Source organism: Macaca fascicularis, chromosome 10 (assembly GCF_037993035.2).
Source record: "Macaca fascicularis isolate 582-1 chromosome 10, T2T-MFA8v1.1".
NCBI lineage: Eukaryota > Metazoa > Chordata > Mammalia > Primates > Cercopithecidae > Macaca > Macaca fascicularis.
Window position 1 is genome coordinate 3,000,459 of NC_088384.1, and position 21,994 is coordinate 3,022,452.

The window sequence follows — 21,994 nt, forward strand, 5'->3', positions numbered from 1 at the left end:
GGGCCACACGGGTTTGCAGGAGCACGCCTCATTTCCGAAAGAGCCGGCTAACTAAATCAATGGAAGTTGAATCCCATTGACTCGATCAACAGTCTGCCCTCCCAGCAGCTGCTCAAAGACAGGCACGCCACAGTGGTTCCGAAAGCGCGTCTGGAATCCAGGCCCGGGTACGCTGTGTCGGGGCCGCTGGACACAAAGTTCTCAATATTAACCTGCAAAAGAGGCTTTTGAACAGCACGTTCAAGCCATCGCATGCACTCCCCTGCCACCAAAAGGATTTACCGAGATAGAGTTGAACCTCAAATCCACATTTAAGGCAAAGAGGCACTGGGTTCTCCCTCCCATTCAGAAAGGATCAGGCTGAACGATTTCCCGGCTTTCTCATGTCCCTTTGGGTCCCAAAGCCCAGACACCTCTCTGCGCTGTGGCCTGCCCCGGGTGGCCCAGGCTCGCTGCACTCCTTCCTCTTTGAAGTATTTTCCTATTCTTCTGTTTACATTAAGCATCCACACCAAAGCCTGCTCATCTGTGCTGGAGTGCTGGAGTCCAAGTGACTCAAGACTTCCAGAAAAATATTGTAAAGTCTTTGGAAGAGGGAGGTGGAAAATATTTTTATACTTCTCGCTGTTTCCTTAACTCCGTATTTGGAGGCCAAACATGATGATGGAGATAAAGCACTGGCTTCCCTCTCACGTCTCCGTGACACATGTCGTCTGCGCCCTAAGGAAGTGTCCGGCTCTTCCATCAGCATCCTGGGACTCCCGCCCTCGTCCCCCACGTTAGCTACACTCCATGCAGACACAGCACATGCACATGCCTGAGGAAAGGATGGCTCTCCCCTCCCAGAGGAGAGTCAGCGTGTCCTAAGGATGACAGGGCAAGATGAGCAGCTACCCAGGCCCCAGTGCCAGACCCCACACTGCAGCCCTGCTTTCTTCCCGGGCCTGTGGCTGCCCAGCCAGGCCTGGTGTGGTGGGCAGGACCTGTTCTCACAAAGCTCGGACATATCGAGGCTGCAATTATGGACCACAATTTGCCTCTCTCTCGGCTCACAGCCCTATTCATCTCCGCAAACACTGGAAGACAAAGTGGCCAGAGGGGGACGGATTAGCCATGGGGTGGCCTCTATCTCCACACAAAAGGAGAAGTGTGGAAAAACGGCTCCCTGGGTCCCCCATTCTTCACCCCTGAAAAAAACAGATTCATGGAAATGGCAATTTAAACAGCTCTTTCCCACTCGGGCCCAGACAACAAGTCACAATTGTCCACCCGCCTTCATTGCTCCCTCCCTCCTGCTGGACAGCGGCTGCTGGGAGGAGAGTGGCCCCAGGCCGAGCCTATCAGCCAGGAACCAGAGTGCGCCACCCCCCTCCCTGCACCTCTCACTGCTGGTTCCCCAGGCCTCCCCTGGGGCTCCTGACGCCAAGGGGCCAAAAAGGCATCTCAGCAAGGACAGGGAGGCTGCCCAAGTCCTGACCTTCCAGACAGACAGGCAGCAGGGCTCAACCCAGGGTGGTGAAGGCCACCGCTTCGGGACAGGGAGACAGGACTTCAGGAGGCCTGGAGGGCTGCACAAACACTCGGACCCTGCAATCGCTCTTCCAAAGGCACCGGTACCCTCAGCGTACAGCTGACCCCATCTGCATCTATGACTGCACCGTCTTCCACAACACCGACACACGAGTGTCTGCTTCAAGGTAAACACAGAGGTCTCTGTGAATGGCTAAATCCACAAAAAGTACTCCACTCAGCGAACACCACCAGTATTTAATCCTGGGTCTGCTCCACACCTGGACCTTCCCATCTGAGAGGCAGAAACTCTTTCTTCTTAGCCAAAACACAGAGTTCTTTAGACCTGGAGCCTCAGGGGGAGAGGAGAGACCTGGGAGGCACCTGCACTGGGTCAGTGCTGAAGGACGAGGCAGAAAGGAAGCCCTCGTCACAGGCCAGCCACATGGCCAGGAGCTCCCCCCTGTTACTAACTCACAGCTTAAAAGTCTGTGGAACTTTGCTTCGTCACAGAGTATCAGGACACAGCTGGGCACTTAGAGAAACACTGAAATTTTCACATGCACCCCCTTTCTGCAAGCCAATCCCCCAGAGACTTCAAGATCAGCCAGAGAGGCAGAGAACTTGCAGCAGGAACACAAACAGGCCCCGCAGAGCAGGGACCCCTTCGCCAGGTGCCTGGAACGCACCAGGGGTGGCTCCCACTGTCCTGGCAGGGGACACCAGCGGAGGACACCCCTCGCGGGCTTGCCTGGACCCAACGACTCCTCAGCAGGAACAATGGCCTCCCTGGCCCCAAGGGCCACTGCCCTAGGCCAGAACCACCCACTCCTGAAGTGGGTCAGTAAGGCAGCAGGAAGAAGTTGGGCCTCCCACCTCGGGAAGGGTCCCCGCAAGCCCGGGCTGGCAGGCCAAGGCCCGCAGCAGAGTCCTGGGGTAGCCTACTCTCCCTTCAGACCTGGTCCTCCTCTGTACTTGGTGCCCACATCCAAAAGCAAGGGAGGGAAGCGGACACCAGGCCCGTGGAGGTCACAGGGTCTGGGGTCAGGCTCCTGCACCTACCTACTTCCCCAAGCTTCCAGGAGCTTATTAATTAGTCAGGGAAGCAGCTGAATGTTGCAAGCCCTTCCTTTGCAGGAGCCCAGAGCTAATGAGAACCCAGCGCGTTACCAGCCACACAGGCGCCCTCCGGTGCTCAGCCTTCCCAGCGGACCAAGGGGAGCACCAGGTGGAGCTGGCTCAGCCTGTGGCCCAGTACCCATGAGCAGGGGTGCCCCGGGGGAGGCCAATGACTTAGTTGCCCCCAGTCTGCTATGACAGGTCAGGCTGATCCCGCCGTGCACCAGGAGCCCTGCAAAGGGAGTCTGGCCCCGAAACCAGGAAGTTTCCAGGAGTGCATCTGGGGTGCCTGGAGCCGACAGACCTCCCATCAGAGGAGGTGTGGCCCTGCCCCCAAACCCCCAGTAAGATGCTTCCCAGTCCAAAGGGCCTCTCTAGCTACCAGGGTCCAACAGTTACCTTGGACGCCTCAATAGTCCCAGACTGCCCTGCACTCTAGCAGAGACCAAGAGGGCAGGGGCAGAACTTGGTGAGGGGACCTGCGCACCCGGGTGACCAAGCTCCTGCTTCCCGAGCCTATGGGTCGCTGGAAGGCGGCTTGGGCCCTGGGAAACCGGTGCGCAGGCCGGTTTCCCCGACGCCCGCGGGTCCCAGTCCGGTGTCCACCCTGGCGGGTCCCAGCTCCGCTCCCGCCCCAGCCCGGCCGGCCAACGTGGAGCGCTGGTGCCATCTACCGAGGGCCCGCGACGTGCGGGCGGGCGCCGCTGCCACCGAGCGGTGTGGGGCAGGGGATGGGAACGACAGCCTCGGCTTGGGTCGGGGATCCGCGTCGGCGCGAGAGAAACCGAGGACGCAGCGCGCCCGGATCCCGCGCCTTGCCGGTCAGCCCCGATGGGCGCGGGTCGGCGAGATCCGCGGGGGGCCGGACTCCTGTCAGGGTCGCGCCGCCGGCCGCTCCGGGCCCGCAGTGGTGCTCCACGAGCCTCGGCCGAGCGCGGCGGCAGCGGAACATGCTGGAAGCCGGGTCGGGCGCCGGGGCCGCAGCGAGCCTGGCAGAGTGCGGAGGACTGCGCCGGGGGACCGGTCCGAGCGCCCAGGGACAATTACCTTCTTTGAGGAACTGCGCGTGGATCACCAGGACGAGGAAGCAGCAGAGCGCGGCCCCTGCCAGTGCCCAGAGAGCCTTCAGGAGCTGCATCGCGGAGTCCCAACTCGGCCGACGCCCCCGAAGTCGCGCAGCTGAGGTCCAGGCGCCGCATCAGCGCCCCGCCGGGTGCAGCCTCCGCGGCCGCCCGCTCGCGCCCTCCATCCGCCGCCAACGCCGCGCTCCGCCGCGACTGGAGGCGCCACTCCGGGAGGCGATTTGTGTCTTTTTGGGCAGGGGGGAGGGGAGCGGGCGGGGGGGAGGGGGGCGCCGGGGAGGGGGCGGGCGGGGGCGGGGAGGTTAGCAGAAAGTCTCCGGCCGCGGCGGCCGCCGCTCCGACCACTCGGCCACCATCGCTGGCTGCGGGGCGCCGGGGGCCCGGGCGCGGGGGGGCGGCCGCCGCGGCCCCATGAATCAGCCCCGCCGCCGCCCCCGGAGCCGCACCGCCAGCAGGGCCCGGACGGCGGGCCGCGGATTGCGCAACGGCCGGGCGGCGCGGGGGGGTCCGGCGCGGCCCCGGCCCCCTCCTCCGCCTGTCGCCCCCCCACCGCCCGCTGCTCGGTGTCGCCTTCTTCCTCCTCCTCCTCTTCCTCCTCCTCCTCTTCTTCCTCCTCCTCCTCCGCCGCCGCCGCCGCCTCCGCCGCCCGCGCTCGCTCCGGCCCGGGGCTCAGGGGGCCGCCGCGCCGCCGCCGCCACCGCCGCCGCGGCGGGCCAGGCTCCGGGCCGGGGCTGCGCGCCGGGCGCGGGGCTGCCGCACCATCGCCGCCGCCGGGGCCCGCGCGGCCCGGCCGAGCCCGCGGCGATCGAACTTGCGCGGCCCGGGGCTGGCGGGCCGGTCCCCCCCGGACGGTGCCGGCCTCCGCGCTCCCAGCAGCCCGCGCCTCCGCCGCCGCGGCCGGGACGAGGTCCGGGCCCGCCGCGCCCCTGGGCTGCCCGCGCTGGGCCGCCGCTGCCCGTGCCGGTGCCGGTGGCTGCCGCGCCTACAGGTGGGGCCGGCGACGCTGCGCGCCTCGCCGCCCGCGGGACGCTGCTGCTCCGGCCTGGACGCGCGCGCCCGCCCGCTCGGCTCGGCGCCGGCTCCTCGGGGGAGGCGGCGGGAGGGGGAGCGCGGCGCAGTCGCTGCCAGCCCAGGTGGCCGGGCCCGCGCAGCCTCGGACTCTGGCCCGCGCCCGCCGCCGTCTGCGCTCCTCCAGGCCGCGGAGCCGCCGATGCGCACTGGGCCGCGAGGGACCCCGGGGACCCCGCCCTGCAGCGCCCCCGCCTGGCGCGCCGGCGGGTCAGGTGGGGCCGGCCCAGCCGAAAACTGCGGGTCGGGCTCCACCTAGGTGCGCAGGGGCCTCACTGCAGAGCCGGCCCTGCTGGCGCGGGAGAAAGGACGCGGGGCCTCGAGTTGCGCCCAGCCTCCCTGGCACCCAAGGCCCCGGGAGAGACAGGGAAACCCGGGCCCAGGTACCGCCCCAGCCGGGCCCGACCAGCGGCTGGGAGGGCTCGGAGGAGGCTGGTCCCGCGGCTTCTGAAAATGGCACATCTGCCTGGAAACACACACACACACACACAGACACCCCCACCCACCCACCCACCTGCCCCTACTGTGTGCCGCCCTCCAATCAGCTGCCCTGCACACACACACACACACACACACACACACACACACACACACACACACCTGCCTCTACTGTGTGCCGCCCTTCAGCCAGCTGCCCTGCACCCAAGAGCATGGGCGCACAGTTAATGCCCTCGTTCCGTTCCGTTCCAGGGGAAACAAACGGACGCCTCCCTGCACTGCCTCCCTTTCCGCCTCTAGGAAGAAGGGGTCTTTGTTTTGGGCCGCTTTTGCTCCCCAACCCCGCAAGGCAGAGCAGGGGGCACGGGTGTCCTCGTCAGGGGGTCGGACCAGAGCCCAGCACCAAGACCAGTGTGGTCGGCCTCAAGGTAGTTTTGCCCGAATTGAATTTGAAATTCAATTTCAAATGCCCAGGAAAGAGCAGCGGGCAAGAATCAGGGCTTAAGCTTCCTAGGACCCTGAACCTCTGTCCTGGCCTGTGCGGGGTGGGGGCAGTGCTGGTGCCTGCGGTGCATGTGGTTCACATGAAGGCTGTCTCCTCCTTGCACCAGTATTGATGTAGCAGGAAGGGAAAGAGGCCTGGTTCTGAAGGGCTCTTGGAGGTCAGATAGATCAAGCCCATCAGTATGCATCTAGGGAAACTGAGGCTTATAGAGGCATGGCGACTGGTCTCACATCAACCAGAAAGTCAAGGGCAGAGTCAGGACCAGCCCCCAAGCTTCATGCTGTCTGCCTGACGTGGCTCTGTGGTGCCCAGCACCTGGCCAGGGGAGAGCCCATCCACGAAGCAGTTCTTCACCTCTGGCTCATCACCCTCCACCTGCCCCCGAAAACATCCAGGAGAGACAAGAATGCCCCATCCGACTCCTCTCACCTAAAGGAGTGGCCCCAGCCTCACACCAGCCAAGCAACTAAGCAGCTCTGGATCTGCCCTGGGAGGGACTAGCCATTCTCTCTGCTCATGCAATCCGCTTCAAAACCCCATTTCCTATAAGCACCCCACTCTTTCCTGCTCTCCACCCCTAGACATTCTCTAGAAAAGCTCTAAGGCAGCAGTTCCTCAGGAACCCACCCTGCCTGGCTGGCAGAGCCTGACCTCCACCAAGGTCGTTGGCCTTCATCCCTCACCTGGCACAGGGCTCCCCAGTCAGAGGGCTCGGGGGGTTCTGCGTGCGTATCACATGTGCTCACCCCTGGCCCCCAAAGGGACCTCAATCAGGAGAGAGAGCCTGCCCTTGACACGCACTGTGAGCCCAATCAGGTGCATATTATTTGAAATTCTGAAAATAGAAAGGTATGCTACATTCACCGGGGGAATCTTTAAGAACTACATTTGGAAGATCCTTCTGTAAAGAGAAGTAACGAGGACAAAGGGCGGGGGGGAGAAAGTTTATCAATAGAGGCATGGCCCACCAACTCACTTTCAACAGGAAGGACAGGAGGACCTCCGTGCCTAACGTTGGGGGACCACCATCACACTTCTGGGGGCACCAAGGCTTCCTCCTAGTAAACGCATGTGGCATTGCTTACACCTTTAAAAGCAATCACAGCTGCAAACTCAAGAACCTCGTGCAGGGCTTCCGAAGAGTGAGTTAACAGTGCAGACCAAAAAGGCCCTGGGTGCCATTGGCAAGTCAGCTCCAGATGGCAGTGTGAACACCTGAGCCAGATAAAACTAACACACATCTCAGGAGGAGACACCAAGGGTCTTACTGACATGGCAGGAAAGACCCTTTACAAATACTGAAACCATTACTGCGTTGGGAATCAAAACACTAAGCAAGCCAGAAAGGGTGAGGGGGTCCTGGGTCCAGTCTCTGGATAGAAGAAACTGTGATGGGAACCAACAGAAGGATGCCCACATCCTCCCGAGAAGGTGGAACGAACCAGGGGCATGGCCAGGTGTCCAGGCAGGAGGGCACTTGGCCAAAGAGCTGCACTTCCACAGTGCCAGGTGGGTGTGTGTTGCCCCAAGCCCCTGCAAACTGCTGCTTTAAGGCTAGTGTAGCTCAGACCAGAGCCAGAGGAAAGCTGTCCACAGAGGGATTGCCTTCTGCCTGGGGACAGTCCCCACAGTGCCTGAGGTGTGGGATTTTGGATGGAGAAAGTGAGCATTTTCTTTAACGTATCTCTAACTGAAATTCAACACTGCCTTCAATTAGGCATGTAGGCAGTAAACACAATACTTTAGCCATAACTATGACTTTGTCACCAACAAAAATCACAGGTATTTTCATCACATTACAGCTCTTGCAGATATCTCAATCTATTGCTTATTTTCACCATTACTTCAAATTATGGTCATCCCACTACTAGACTTTGTATGTAATGTTTTCCTAAAGAAAACACATTACTATATCAAAATAGGCTTTTTACCATTTGCTAACTGCATGTGGATATAATTGAACTTCTTCATCAGGTATTTTTAGTTTGTCCTGAGATGGGTAGCACAGGCTTCACCAGACTTCCAAACAGGCCTATGGCACACAAGAAAGCCGGGAACCTGCTTCTGGAGTGAAAAACTCAGGGTCCAAGAAAAAACCAGGGCAAAGCAGAGTTAAAGACTTTGGTCATTCATGAGAAGCAGGGTCAGCAGGTCCAAAGGTAGCACAATTCCTCCCAAGAGTGAAATGCACAAAAGCACCTGTCCCCAGGGTCAAGCCTGCCAGCACCAGCAAATGTGGGGATTCTATTTGCCCATCGGCTGCATGCCCACCTCCAAGGTGGCCCACCTGTCCACGCACCTTGCCAGTTCCAAGGGAATACAGTAAACTCTCGTGGTCAAGTAAGAAGCCTGTTGGGCTACACAGGGCAGAGGTGATTCACACTGACCAGTCACTACACACACCTCAACCTTATTCCTATACAGACAGGACCTAGCAGGCAGACATCACTAGGTGTTTGCAGAAAGCTAGAGGCATGAAAGAGAAGGCAGGCTCAGCTATGCATACTCTACACGTGAACCTTAGGGGACAGAAATAATTCAGGGAAAATAATCATAACCGTAATTGTGATTATTCTAAATAGCATCATTCTCAAAAAATTTGAAAGAACATAGTAGCAATAAGAGAAAACCAGACTCCTGGGGGAAAAAAAGGCAAAAAGCAAGAAAAAAACTGTTTGAAGTTAATGTGACTGGCTCATTTTAAGATCTAGGGTATACACTGAATGGTAAAATGGGAATGAATGAAGACTGGGCTGTGGAAAGGAAAGTCAAATATGTTTACAAGAGTGGAGAGCACACAGAAAGGTGAAAAATTATGGAAAATTTGAGACCTAGAAGGTATATCCTAGGCATCCAACTTTCATTTATTAGAAGTTCTAAAGGAGAATAAAAGGCAACAAAGAGGAGGAAATAGTCAAATAAATAACTACACATCTTCAGATTGCAGAGACTTATCATATTCTGATTAGATCTAATGGACAGACACCTAGAGCTGACCAATGCAAGAAAACCTTGCATAATTGTTTTTAAAAAAGCAAAAAAAAAAAAAAAAAAAAAAAAAAAAAACAAACAAAAAAAACAGGCTAGGCACAGTGGCTCATGGCCTGTAATCCCAGCACTTTGGGAGGCCAAGGCAGACAGATCATGAGGTCAGGAGATTGTGACCATCCTGGCCAACATGGTGAAACCCTGTCTCTACTAAAAAGACAAAAATTACCTGGACGTGGTTGTGGGTGCCTGTAATCCCAGGTACTAGATGCTGAGGCAGGAGAATCTCTTGAACCCAGGAGGCAGAGGTTGCAGTGAGCCGAGATTGTGCCACTGCACTCCAGCCTGGCAAGAGAGCGAGACTTTGTCTCAAAAAAAAAAAAAAAAAAAAAAAAAAAACAAAGAAGAAAAAACAACAACAATAACAACAACAAAAAATGTTCTATGAGGAAAGAAATGAGCTGATACTCAATTTTGCTTTAGAAACCCTGGCTTCTTGAAGACAGTGGAGCACTGACTTCAGATTCTGATGCGAAAAGATAGAAGACCTAGAATTTTATACCCAGCTAAACAGCTAACAAAGCATACATACCATTTGAGGCAATTCAGAAGTTCAGTTTACTACTCCCATCCCTTATAGGAAAAGCTGATCTAGGTTATACTCCACCAGAGAAAGGAATCAAGGGACTGTACCTGAAGATATGGGATAAAGGAAAATGTAGCACATTTGACTCTCTAGAAGTAGAATGAACTGTGAAGAATAGGTATAAAGATACTTTAGGCCTTGGTACTTGAAAGAATCTCCAACTGGTAAAATCTTTACAATAGTATCTCTCTTTCTTCATGGTTCTAGTCAGAAATCTTCCTTCTGCTATAAACATGTATGGGATAGAATTATAAATGTCCTTTAATTCCATTCAAGTTTTAAAATCAACATGTACACAAATTAATCGTAGAAACCTAAATGTAAATTCTCAAATCTGACCATTAACTACGTAATAGAGGAATGAAAAATGGAAGGCAGTGTTTTAATGGAGAAAGTAAGTCCTCTGTTTTTTTCCTGTTCAAAATGGAAAGTGAGGAGGTCCTGACCAGAGATGATGAATTAAGAAGTCACAGTTTGAGTGTGCGCTGCTGACATCATGCATGTTGAAAATAAAAACGTATAGTGATCAGGGCCAGGCTAGTTAAGAAAGCAGCTGTTAACCATTTTGTCCCTGGGGAAAGGCCTGGATGCCAGGACGGAGGAGGCATAATCCTGCTTTTCATTTGGAACTTTCCTTTGTCATTGCAATTTGTTTTTTACCATATGCATCATGTATGTTCTGCAATTTGAAATACCCTAGTCTCATAAAAACAATGTAGATCAATTGTGTTACATTCATATAATGTAATGCTTTGCCCTGTTTGAGGAAAAGGAGGAAGTGGTATATACACATACAGGCAAAGATAAAGGCAGCCTCAGCTGTGTTTTCAGTAGGCATGGTCATACACACGCCCCTAACAATCGCAGGCCACGAGGCAGGGAGGAGGTTGTGATGTTGGCCTTGATCAACGGGCAGAATCCATCCAGTGTGGACAGGAAGGCGGGGCAGATGCAACGCAGTAGGGCCCTGCCAGGGCAGTGTGGGGGGCAGAGGAGTGAGGCTGAGCCAGAAAGAGGGGTGATCTCCATGTGAGCATGTCGGCCAGGAAGAGCACAGCCTCAGGGAGGCCTCTGGCACTGTGGCTATGTGTGCAGGGACACCGGCAGCCAGGACATTGGGGTAAATCCAGCATGGCCCCTGAGGGCCCGAAGAAGTCCCCAGAGGGACTAGAGCATGGCAGGCCATAGTTCCTGCCTCTTTCTGGGCCTGGAAGACAGTGAGAGGGCACACCAGCCACATGCTGAGGTCAGGCCTGGAAAGCAGCCACAGGCCTCACCAGCACCAGGGACCCAAGCAAGGCCTGCGGGAGGCCGCTCCTGGGGATACACGTGGGTCGGGTCAGCATGCACTTCCATGGCCACCTGACGAGCGCAGCCCCCGTGTCAGCCAGGATCAGCAATGCAATGCCGGCAGACCGGGCCCGTGGCAATGCAGAGCGGCTTCCATGGGCGCCATGTGCACGACCAAGGTCGGGAGCGCTGAGGTTGCTCTGGGGAGGAGGGACCACGGTGCTCACAGGAATGCTACACACCCATGGGCCTTGATTGTAGTAGCCGCAGTTCCCATGTCCTTGGCAGCCTTCAAGTCCACTATCAGACCAGCCATCCCAGAGTTCACAAAACAGAAAGGTGCCCAGACCCCCAGAGACACCCCAAGTACACGGTTTATTGAATCGATGCCAAGCGCATGGTGAGAAGCAAAGGGTCATTTCAAATGTCAGGGCCGGGCCAGGTTTTGCAGTTTCCAGAAACTTCCATGACTGTACCCACCCCACACTCCTCTGGAGCTGAAGTCGGAGTATCCGTGGCCTGTGGCCCCGCATCCATTGTCCTCAAAGGTTGCCCTCTTCTGAGTAACTGCAGCCACCTGCAGTGCTTGGCACACCCCAGGCAGCTGTCCGCATCCCACAGAGGTCAAAACCAGGCACCAGAGGGGGAGGCGGCAGTGTAGGAGCAGCCAGTGAGGACTCCTGTGACTCAGGCCCCCAGGCCCCAGTCTGCTCACAGCCCAGCCCTGTCCCTCCTTCAGAGCTGGCTGGGGGTTCAGAATGGATGGTGCCTGATGGCCCTGGCTGTGAGCACAAGAGGATGCTCTGCCTTTGTCTGCCCTTGTCCCCCACCCGGCCCTGCAGGCTGTGCTCACTACTGCTGGACACTGGAAGGAGATCTAAAGAAGGGCAATGGGGCTTCAGGGGTAGCCTGGGCTGGCAGTCAGGGGCAGCATGGGGCAAAAAGCAACGGGCTTTGTCGGGGAAGGACCACTGGTCACAGGTCCAGCCACCAGTGTGACCAGACCGCTGGCCAGTCATTAGTCTCCCCGTGCCCCGAGTCCTCACTGACGCCCACTGCAAGGATTACAGCAAGTGCGGGCAGAGAACACCACACATGGTTGGCCTCAAACAACGTTTTCTTTCCTCCTTTTCCTTCGGCATCCGTGGAAGAGGCCGTATCTTGTCCCCAAGGAGATCTCTGGGACACACTGTTGTGAGATTTCAGAGAGATGTCCCAGCCAGCCCTTGTCTGGAGTCACTCCCAGAAGAGAATCTTCATCTGAGCTCAAGATTTGATTCTGCACCAAGGGTAGATGCCCTGGCAGGGCTGGCTCTGACCTCTCCTCCGTGCTTCATACCCAGGCTGAGTTGCACATCCTGTCTCTGGAGCAGACGAGACGTGAGCAGAGCAGGTGATAGAAGAGAGAGAAAACCAGAAGAGGAAAGGCCACCAGTATCCGGAGGAAAAGAGAGAAGATGGAGGTGCAGGCCAGGGCAGGACGATGGTGCTGCGTTCTCTTGCTACCAGCTGGGCCTCTGGATGGCTGAGGCCGAGTCCAGGCAGGTCCTGTGGGCTCAGTCACAAGGGTGAAGACAGACTTCCTGCTAGCCCAGGGTTTGGCTGTTTTACTTTCATTTCTTTTGTGACCTCCTCTGGCATACCCAGAAAATAGAGGCCGTGAACTTCTTACTGTCCCCTAGATGGGACTGAAGCTCCCCAGCTGGCACAGACGCTGCCCACGGTGGATCCACGATCTTCACTGGTCTCACCTCCCAGCTCTAGGACTGCAGGCCACTCCATTGTAGCCAAACCTCTGCCCATTCCCAGGCCTGCCCAGCAGGGCCTTGTATGGGCTGAGCCTCAGCCAGGGATGCCCTGCTTGACCATCATCCTGCGAGAACTCATTCCCCAGGCCACCCTGCAGACTGCGGTGTTACACCTGTTCCCACAGCCCCAGCCACCCCTGCCACAGCCCGGGGCACCCAGACAGCAAAGCTGCTCTTCGTTCCCAAGCTCACCCGGGGGAGTTTGGAGGATGTGTGACCAGCTGGTGAGTTCCGAGTGAATGCAGATAGGAGGAGGGAGCTGGGAGGGGACCTTTGGAGGAGCAGGCCTGTCCCCCCTCCCCTCAGGCCACCTGCCCACCCTGGCCAGCCCTGCCAGCCATGCCCGCCAATCCCCGCCCGCAGCAACCGCAGGGGCTCTTATCTCTAGACCCGCACCCACGATCACCCTGCTCTCCTTTTTGAAATTCTTATCTTTTCTCTGCACACATTAACTCACACTTTCGCTGGGCTTAATAGATCCCATTCACTCAAAGTGGGGATTGTCCTTTTAAAGCATTTCCTAATAAGGCTGGGAGGAAAGCACTCAGCCTGGGGAGGGCGCCTGCTACCCCCGGTCCTCGGAAACAGATGGGCACGCACGAGGGCCCTCCCAGCAGCCTTCCGGAGGCCAGGCGGGCAGCACGCAGGGGGATGCTCTCCCCAGGTGAGGGCTCAGCCTGCCCCTCAGGGAAGCAAACACATTTTTTGTGTGTGTTTTTGTTTAAAAACAATCATTTCCTGTTCAACCATCCTAAGAAAAATGAAAGCAAATTCAAGATGCTCCCACCCGAAATCTGGAAGTTCTGTTCTTCAGAAAATACCCCAAAGCAGCACCTGCCCGTGTAGAGAAAGGCCCCTCCACAAGTGGATCAGCGAAACCTGCAAACAACACAAGTGCCCTTTGGCAGGGAAAGGGGATCCGGTGCGGCCAGTCCACAGGCAGCCGTCTGCGGAGCAAAGGAGAAAGGACACACCCAGCCCACTGACATCCCCAGGCGTAAATCATGAAGCCACAGTGGCAAGCAAACTACAGCAAGCTGCAGAACCACGTGGGCTGCATGGTCCCAGGCCTTTGAAAAATGCTTCTGAGGAGGACAGAGGCAAAAGCAGGACAGCACGATCAAGGGCTGGCTCCTCTATGGGCCACACCCTTTACACACCTCACCCCGTTTACTTCTCACAACCTTCTGAAGCAAAGATTCCACTCCTCCCCCACCACCAATGTATTGCTGAGGAAACTAAGGCTCAGGCAGCTCAGCAACCTGCCTATGGCAGCACAAGGAGAGGGTAGGCTAAAGCTCGGTGTACCTGGGAGGCCCCTGCTACCTCCCTGAAGAGGCCAAACATCCTCATAGGCCCCTTCATCTTTCCACTCACCCATTTGTCCATCTGTACGTCATCCATCCATCTGTCATTCACCCATCCACCATCCATTCCTCCATCAATCAATCATTCATCACCCATCTACCATTCATCATCCATCATCCATCCACCTACCATCCACCCATCCATCCATCCACCATCCATCCACCCATCACCATCCATTCTTCATCCACCTATCATCCATTCATCATCCATCCATCCATCATCTATCTATCCATATCCACCTATCATTCATCCATCATCCATCCATCCATCTCTCTATCATCAACCCATCATCTATCCATCATCTATCTAGCCACAATCCATCCATCATACATCTGTTTATCCATCCATCCATCCATCCATCCATCCATCCATCCATCCATCCAGCTGCACATCTATTCATCATCTATCATCCATCTACTCATCTACCTATCATTCATCTATCTATCTATCTATCTATCTATCTATCTATCTATCTATCTATCATCCATCCATCCATCCATCCATCCATTTGTCTACCCATCAGTTCATCCATCCATCCACCCATCCCTGGTTTTGGTGTAGGCAAGGAACAATCAGGAGAGAATAAAACCCAGACCTGCCATCTCAAGCCACTGCTCCAAGGCAATTCTAGTCCCACAAGGGGGACAAGATCCATGGCTGAAGCCAGCATGTGTGCTCCTGAGGGCTGAGCACAGGGCTGGGGTGGGTGCAAGGCCCTGGAAATCCTCTCAGCAGCGCCAGAGTGAGGCAGTGCTCTCACGTGGTAGGTGGACGTTCAGAATCTAAGACCTGAGAATAACAGTTTATCTGTGGATGCCTAAAAGCCTTCAACTGATGGGGGAAAACCTCAGATCCTGCCCAAGGCTGGCACCAGCCAGGCAGGTTGAGCTAAGCAGAGTTGAAGAGAGTTAGGTATTGGTGGACCTGGTGCACTGAATATTTATTTACACATTGCTGGGAACAGAGCATCACGCATTTGTGAAACTAAAACAGGAGCATCATCCCACAGCCACTTCTACGACTTTGCTGTCCATCAAGCCAGAGGGCCTGGATCTGGGACATCTATGTTCCCACTCCTCTACCCACAGCTAGGAGGGCCACTTCCCATCCCTTGCAGCCAGCGCCTGAGTGCCCCGCCTACTGTGCCTTCTCAGGGCTCACATCCCACCCAGCACTTGGCTGTGACAGTGGGGTCTTGCCTGTTCCCTAGGCCTGCCCCAAGCCAGAGCCCACATGCCCTCACATGGGCAGGGAGTCTGCTCCCGCCTGCCGTGACCATGTCCAGTCTCCTCCAGGGAAGCTCCTCTTAGCCCCACCACGGCCAAGAGGCTCCCCAGCCACCATCTTACCATGGCCACGAGAAGGCAGAGTGCAGAGCAAAGGCAGCAGGTGTGTGGCCGTGCATTTTCATTCCCCTCTAACCCCTCATGGATGGAGATGCCAGCTTACAACTCTCCCAGCCACAGCTTCTGCCCCTCATCTTCTTTGCAGGGCCACTGGGGGGATGTCTTAGGCTGTGTGTGGCACCGAAGGCACCCACTATGGTGCAGCCGTCCTGCTTCCATGCTGGTTATGGTGAACTGAGTCTCGCTAGAAAAGTTGATGGAACCCCCAGGACATTCCCTCAGTGGCTCCCAAGGACCAGTACACATGTGCCAGGCCTGGAAGCTTTCTCCAACGGCTGGAGCCCACTCTGCCCAATGGAGAAGGAGGCTGCAGTCCCTGGGGCCAGTGACTCCATGTGGAGTGGCCCTGAGCTAAGGCCTGCAGAGCTGGGCCCACGGATGCTCCAGCCCCTCACTCTCGGGAGAAGACCCTGAGCCCCAGCCCGTGGTGTGCACCTTTCTCAGAGCCCCCAGTGGGCTGACTGGCCACCCAGAAGGACAATGACCAGACCACATGTGACAGCAGAATTCCAGCTCACTGTCCCGCAGCTGCAAGCCCGGAAGCCAACCCACGGCCCCTGCAGTCATCAGGCCCAGAAGGTCAGCTCTCGGTCAGTAACCACCAGCTTCCCTCATTTTCTGTCCCTTCGTCCCAACTCAGGACCAACCAGAGAAAACCCAACGTGCCCTGATACCTCCTTAGGGAGCTGCTCTGGCTTGCCCAGGCCTAGGCCTCCCATCCGGGCAACGTGGAGCGTCCCTGTTCCACCACGAGCCTCCTGCTGTCCTCCTGCCGTGGGCGCCGAGTAACGGCCTTTGCTCATTCTCACTGGTCGTCTTCCTCCGTTTCCACAGTGGTCATGTGTCCAGCTACCCACAGCGTGGCCAGGGGATGGGCCGCCTTTGTGGACTGCACTCCCCGCCTTTGCCACATCCTCACTTCCTGCACACACCATGTACACGCCAGGCCTCGGCTTAGGGTCTGCTTTTTGGGGACCCCACGCTGAGGAACCCCTTGCTGTACAATGCACTCTTTGTACGGAGAACAGCTGCTCCTTCCACAGCGTCGTCGGTTTCAGGAAGGACAAGGATGCCCGGCTCCAGGAAGCCCTGGGCCCAGTGAGGAGCCTGGTAGGACCTGGAGGAGGGCCGGGTCAGGCAGGCCAGTGAGGGAGTGGCCTTCACTTACAGTAGGGTGGAGTCGACACTGCCACCTGGCGTGGGTCCTCGGGGTCTTGACCTTTGTCAAGAAGCTGGTGTCCTCCCGGGAGCCCAAGATCCGTTATCCTGCTCGGCTCACTGGTAGCAGAACGGGCACTGTGAGCATTGCTGCTCCGAGGGAGGAGGCCACGTCCCCGTCTGTCAGGGTGCAGAGGAGTCCGAGAGGTGGAGGGCCCAGCAGCGCTGAGCTCCAGGACCCATGCCTGCACAGCAGCACCAAGAGCCCCTGCTCGGATGGCAGGCGTAGATCCCCTCTGGCAGCCAGGCCCCTCTTCCCGTATAGAGACAAGAGGAGCCCCACACACCACCCACCTCCAGATACTCATATATGCGGCCAACACCAGCCCCACCTGGGCCCAGAGGAGTTCAGGGCCCAGCTCCACACTGCCGGTGAGTGAGGCCAGACAGACCACTGGAAGCTGGGAGAAACCACCCCTTTGTCCCCACATAAGTGCCCATTGTGGTCCCTACTGGAGAAATACACAGGAGGAACCCCCAGGATGAGGCCACTTGTCCGCAGGACTCTTGGAGGGGATGGGGGGCCACTTGTCCGCAGGGCTCTTGGGGGCCATGCAAAGACCTGGCCGAGTACCCGAGGAGGGGCGGCCGGCACTGTTTGCTAAATGTCAGAGAAATGGTGGAAGGTCAAGGGCCGAGGCTCTTGAAGGTCACTTGCGGCTATAGAGGAGCAAGCAGGCCGCTCGGTCCAGCCCAGCACTGGTGTGGGAGATGCCAAGGCACCAGCCTGCAGCTCCGCCAGGGCCACTGGTACCATCACCCACCAGGGCCTCCGGTACCATCACCCGCACAGACGGGCATCCCAGGGCTGTGAGAGGAAAGAGGGCTCAGAACTGTCAAGTGGGGGCCCCGTGTGGTTTGGGTGAGTTTTTCAAAGTTCGCAAGTGCCCCCTCTCTCACTGTGGGGGTGGAATTGTCATGAGAAACGGTGTCAGGGGCCCAGGCCTGACCCGCCCTGACCCCACCATTAACCAGAGACTGGGCGTGGGGGCCTGGCTGTCCCATATGCCAGTCAATGATGGCTTAGGAGGGTGGAAGGCAGCTTTTCCTGGCAGTGTCAGTGGAGTCTCAAGGGCCTTGGAGGCTGTGACAGGGCCCCGGGGGTCCCCACAGGAACTAAATTCCTGCCCTCCCTCCCTGGTGGGGAGGTCTGGGCTTGGTGCTGATACGGGGCTGCCCCTGAGTCACAGGCCTTGTGAGGTCCACACTGTTGTTCAGTTACCTTCCTGTGCCCCCTTCCCATTTTCTAGAAAGGCTCTGGGTAAATGAGGCAGCTTAGGATAAGGAAGGCAGCAGAGACGGCTGCAAATCAGTGCTTACCCTGCACCAGGACCTAGTCCACACCACTGCCTACCAGTTTGTTCCTACGACGAATCCCTAAGAAAAGGAGCCTGAGGCAGAGAGCACTCAGGGAGCCTGAGGCAGGGCAGGGTGCCCAGCGGCCATGAGCCGAGCCATCGCCCACAGTCCCAGTCCCAGGACGGAAAGGACTCTGATCCCGCGTCACCGTGCAGAACGTGCGTGGCCCCGGACTGGCCCCCACACAGCCATGCTGAGCCTCGGGAACACAAACTTCTAAATAAGGTCAAAGCCCAGGTCAGTGACTCAACGTCCGTTCCCAGCACCAGAAATGGTTGACTGATTTTTAGACACCTGGGGGGAGCATTGTTTGTGCCAGTGGCTCATGACCCACCGCGGGCATCGCCATTCTCCAGCAGGGGGCGGGGGGGGGGGAGCGGGGTGTCCAAGGCTTGAGGCGTTGCCAATCACAAAGCCAAGCATTCCAGCCCCGCCGACCCAGAGCCACCGTGAGGAGCGGATACAAACGGGGCGGCAAATGTTTCAAACCGTGGAGTGGTGTGGCCTCCACAGAGAGATCGGGCTCCAAACCTGTGGGTGATTTTTCATCCACGAAACGAGGCTGGAAACACAGGCCCTGCTGAGGACACCATGTGCCTTCCTCCCCAGAGGCCAGCAGCCCCAGCACACCTGGAACAGCCTCGTCACCTACGGCGCAGCCTGAGGAATTCACAGACCTGCAAAGGGGCTCCAGAAACGTTGTGACGAGGGCACTAGGCTATCCCTGGGGAAGGGAGAGGCTCTGGCTTCTGTCCTTGAAGCAGAAAGGACTTTCCTTGGGCTGGTGATAGAGGTACCAGCAAAGCGTCCCAGAGCCACAAAGCAGAGTGGGTCTGACATGTGGGATGTCATCAGCCATCAGCCCAGCTGCTCCCTGGGCCCCGAGGCCTGTGTGGCACATTCTGTCCTCATGATCACACACACCTTCCCAGGGCGGGATGCAGCACCTCCCATCCACAGTCCCCACCCACAACGCTCCCAGCTTGAAGAGCAGAGCCTGCCACAGCCAGACCCAGACAAACCCCAGTGTCACCTACACAGGGAACCCCTCCATTCCCAGGTCCAGAGGACAGCACAGGATGAGAACTGCTCAGACACAGGAGCCAAACAAAAGCCACTTTCAAGACAACTGTGAGGCCAGGTGCGGTGGCTCACGCCTGTAATCCCTGCACTTTGGGAGGCTGTGAGGGATGGATTACCTGAGGTCAGGAATTCAACACCGGCCTGGCTAACATGGTAAAACTCTGTCTCCACTAAAAACGCAAAAAATTAGCCAGGCGTGGTGTCAAGCACCTGTAAATCCCAGCTATTTGGGAGACTGAGGGAGGACAATTGCTTGAACCCAAGAGGCAGAGGTTGCAATGAGCCAAGATCACATCAGTGCACTCCAGCCTGGGCAACAAGAGCGAAACTCCATCTCAAAATTAAACAAATAAATAAAGAAATAAAAACAATAAAGACAACTAGTTTTCATGGCCCAGCGTGGGTCTCAGGACCCGGGCACCTTCTGCAGCATGAAAGCACCTCACGTTGGTTCACATTGGGGGCACCTGCTGGCACTGCCCTTGCCTAGGCTGGCCCCAGGCCCTGATGATCTATCTGCACCCTCGGGGCTCCTGGCATCCCACATGTGGTCTCCAGTGAATGGAAACACTGAGAGGCCTGCTGGGGCCGTACTAATGCCGGGGCCACACCAATGCCAGGAGCCTGATGGCACCGGCCTGGGCGCATCACAGGGAGAGATGCCTAAGCCATGTCGCACCCCCGCCCAGAAACTGACCGGCTCCCGTGAGAGAAACGGCCCCCTGCTGAGAGCAGCGATGCTCCTCCCCTACAAGGACATGGCTTTCCCATGGGACAGCACATGGAGGTCCCCAAATCCCACCCTGTGAAGGCATCGGTGGCCAGGGCAGCTGCCCGATGGAGGATGGCCAGCCTGTGCATAGAAAGAAGACCCTTGGCGGTCACTCCTGCCCAGACCACACACCCACAGGTCTGGACCCCTGCATTCCGGCCTCAGGTCCTCCTCTGCGAGGCTGAGATAGAAACGTGTCCACCACTGCCCTGTAAAGATTCAGCGTACGGTGACCGCATCTCTGGCGATGGTTGTAATGAGGATGATGACCCAGGCCTGTGGCGCTGCATCTGCATCCCTTCCTCCATCCCCGCCACCCTCCGCTTCTGGGTTTGGCCCCTCTGCTCCCCAAAGGCAGGCCCCGCCCCTCCTACCTGGCTCAGGCTGTGCCCTCATGCCACATGCCCCTTCCTGGCTTCCTTCCTCCTCCTCAAGGCTCAGCCAAACCCCACATTCCCTCTAGGTCTCCCTGGTTCTCCCACTTGCAAGGCTTGACTGCCCCAGAAAAGCCCTCTCGGTGACAGCTGCAGTGACAGGGAGAAGCTGTGGGGATGTGGAGACCGGGGGGGAAGAGGCCCACCTTCCTCCATCAGCCATGTCGCCTCTCAGAGCAGAGCTCCAGGACGGCCAGGGTCAGAGGAGGGGTTGTGGGGCAGGGGACCCGGCAGTGTGGGTTGTCAGGTGACCCGGCTCATCTCACGGAGGGGCTCTACCTGGGACCTCGGTGCCTGCTCCCAAGAGCAAGGCCACCCTCAGACGAGAAAGAGCACAGAGCAGTGATGGCTGAGGGGCCAGAGTCAGAGCCATCCCTCCACCATGGGGCCCGCTTCCCATGCAGCCCCAGCCACCATGGGCCCTGAGATCTGCTGCGGGGCAGCCCAGTGGCCCAGCAGGAGCATCCACCGCAGCCCAGTGGCCCAGCAGGAGCGTCCACCGCAGCCCAGTGGCCCAGCAGAGCATCCACTGCTGGGGTCAGCCCCGGCTGCCAACACAAAACGCCATGGCCCGGGTGCCTGTGGGTCTTGTTGACCTCAACAACAAGGTCGAGGGCAGCCCAATTGGGTTCCTGTTCCTGGTGTGGGCTCCCTCCTTGGGCCCCTCGGCACTGTGTCCCTTGGGTAGCAGTGAGAGGGAGGGGGCGCCTCCCTCTCGCCTCTTTCCTAAGGGCCCGACCCCAGTATAAGGGCCCCTTTATGACCTTGTCACCTCCAAATGCCATCACCCTGGGGCTAGTCCATTTGAATGTGGGGGACACAGTTCAGGCCTGGCACCTGCTCATTGTGAATTTCCCACTGTGCACCTGTTCTCTCTCCCTGGCAGCTGGTGGAGACGAGTGAAGCCCAGGAGGCGGACCCGCCCTTCGCCCAGGCACCTGGCACACGTGGGCACCCAGGGTGTCCTCCTGACCTGGTGAACCACCAGCCCTTGGTGGCACACACTCGCGTCACGCCCCTCCCTATCCTGGCCCTTGAACCTGACTGGACCCCCCTGGTCTACAGCCCCTGGACCACGTCTCCACATTCGAGTCTCCCAGTGGCCACGCCTGGAAGATACCACGAGGTGTTCCTGGTTCGCCAAATGAATATTCCACAGCAACAAAGAGACCTCTCCCCAGACCACCGCTCCTGAGGCCACGCTCACACGGGCGGCGGGAGAGAGACCATGGCAAACACCCACAGGAGCCCAACTCTCCTTAATCACTTCATTATTGGCTTTGAGGACACGTCCCTGCAAGGAACCTGCTGCTCGAAAATGCAGATATTATGAGCCCCAAGCCCCCAAGAGGTGCAACAGACATTAAAGAGCATTATGTCAGTTCCAGGGAGGGACACATTCCAAAACGAGGTTTAATTTGTCTATGTGTAAAATGCTAGACTTTAAGAAACACCTAGGGCCAACAGCAAATTAGTGTGTGCTGAGGAAAAGCAGACGATGATTTGCCGGCTCCCAGCAAATTGAACATAAGCTCCAGTTATAATGCAGCCACGGAGAGCGAAGACGCAATAATGACTAGATTGGGATGTGGCGACGGTGGCACTGAATAAGAATGAATTGGCACAGGCCCGGCTCGCTATCCATCTGGGAGTCCCCATCACCTTCTCCGTTCCCTGGAGGGTGTGCTGATCTTGGTGAGGTGCAGAATCGAAAGGAAACAGGGGAGGAAAACAGACCACACCCTCCTCGGTCTGGGGCCTCCGCCTGAGCGGGCTCCGTGGCTCCATTCTGTCTCCACCTACTTGTCTCGTGGGAAAGGTCACACCTGCCCTGGCCTAGACATCTCCTCCAGCTGTGTCCTCACTGTGACCTCAAGGGACAGGGGTTCTGGGACCCATCT

General features: G+C 57.4%; 1 protein-coding gene across 14 annotated transcripts in view; it reads right to left on the minus strand.

The window, feature by feature from the left end:
- The window catches only part of TAFA5 (TAFA chemokine like family member 5), a 343,256-nt gene that overhangs the window by 254,227 nt on the left and 67,035 nt on the right, over positions 1-21,994 (minus strand). For 3 of the 14 annotated variants that reach the window (XR_012418335.1, XM_045363423.3, XM_045363424.3), the window contains exon 1: positions 3,676-3,907. The exons of the other annotated variants lie outside the window; for them this stretch is intronic. Coding sequence is in view for 2 of the 3 variants with exons in the window: in XM_045363423.3 (XP_045219358.1) it covers positions 3,676-3,766 (91 nt within the window). In the remaining variant the exon portion in view is untranslated. Of the gene's footprint in view, positions 1-3,675; positions 3,908-21,994 lie in introns of those variants that run through there. 14 annotated transcript variants of the gene reach the window in all.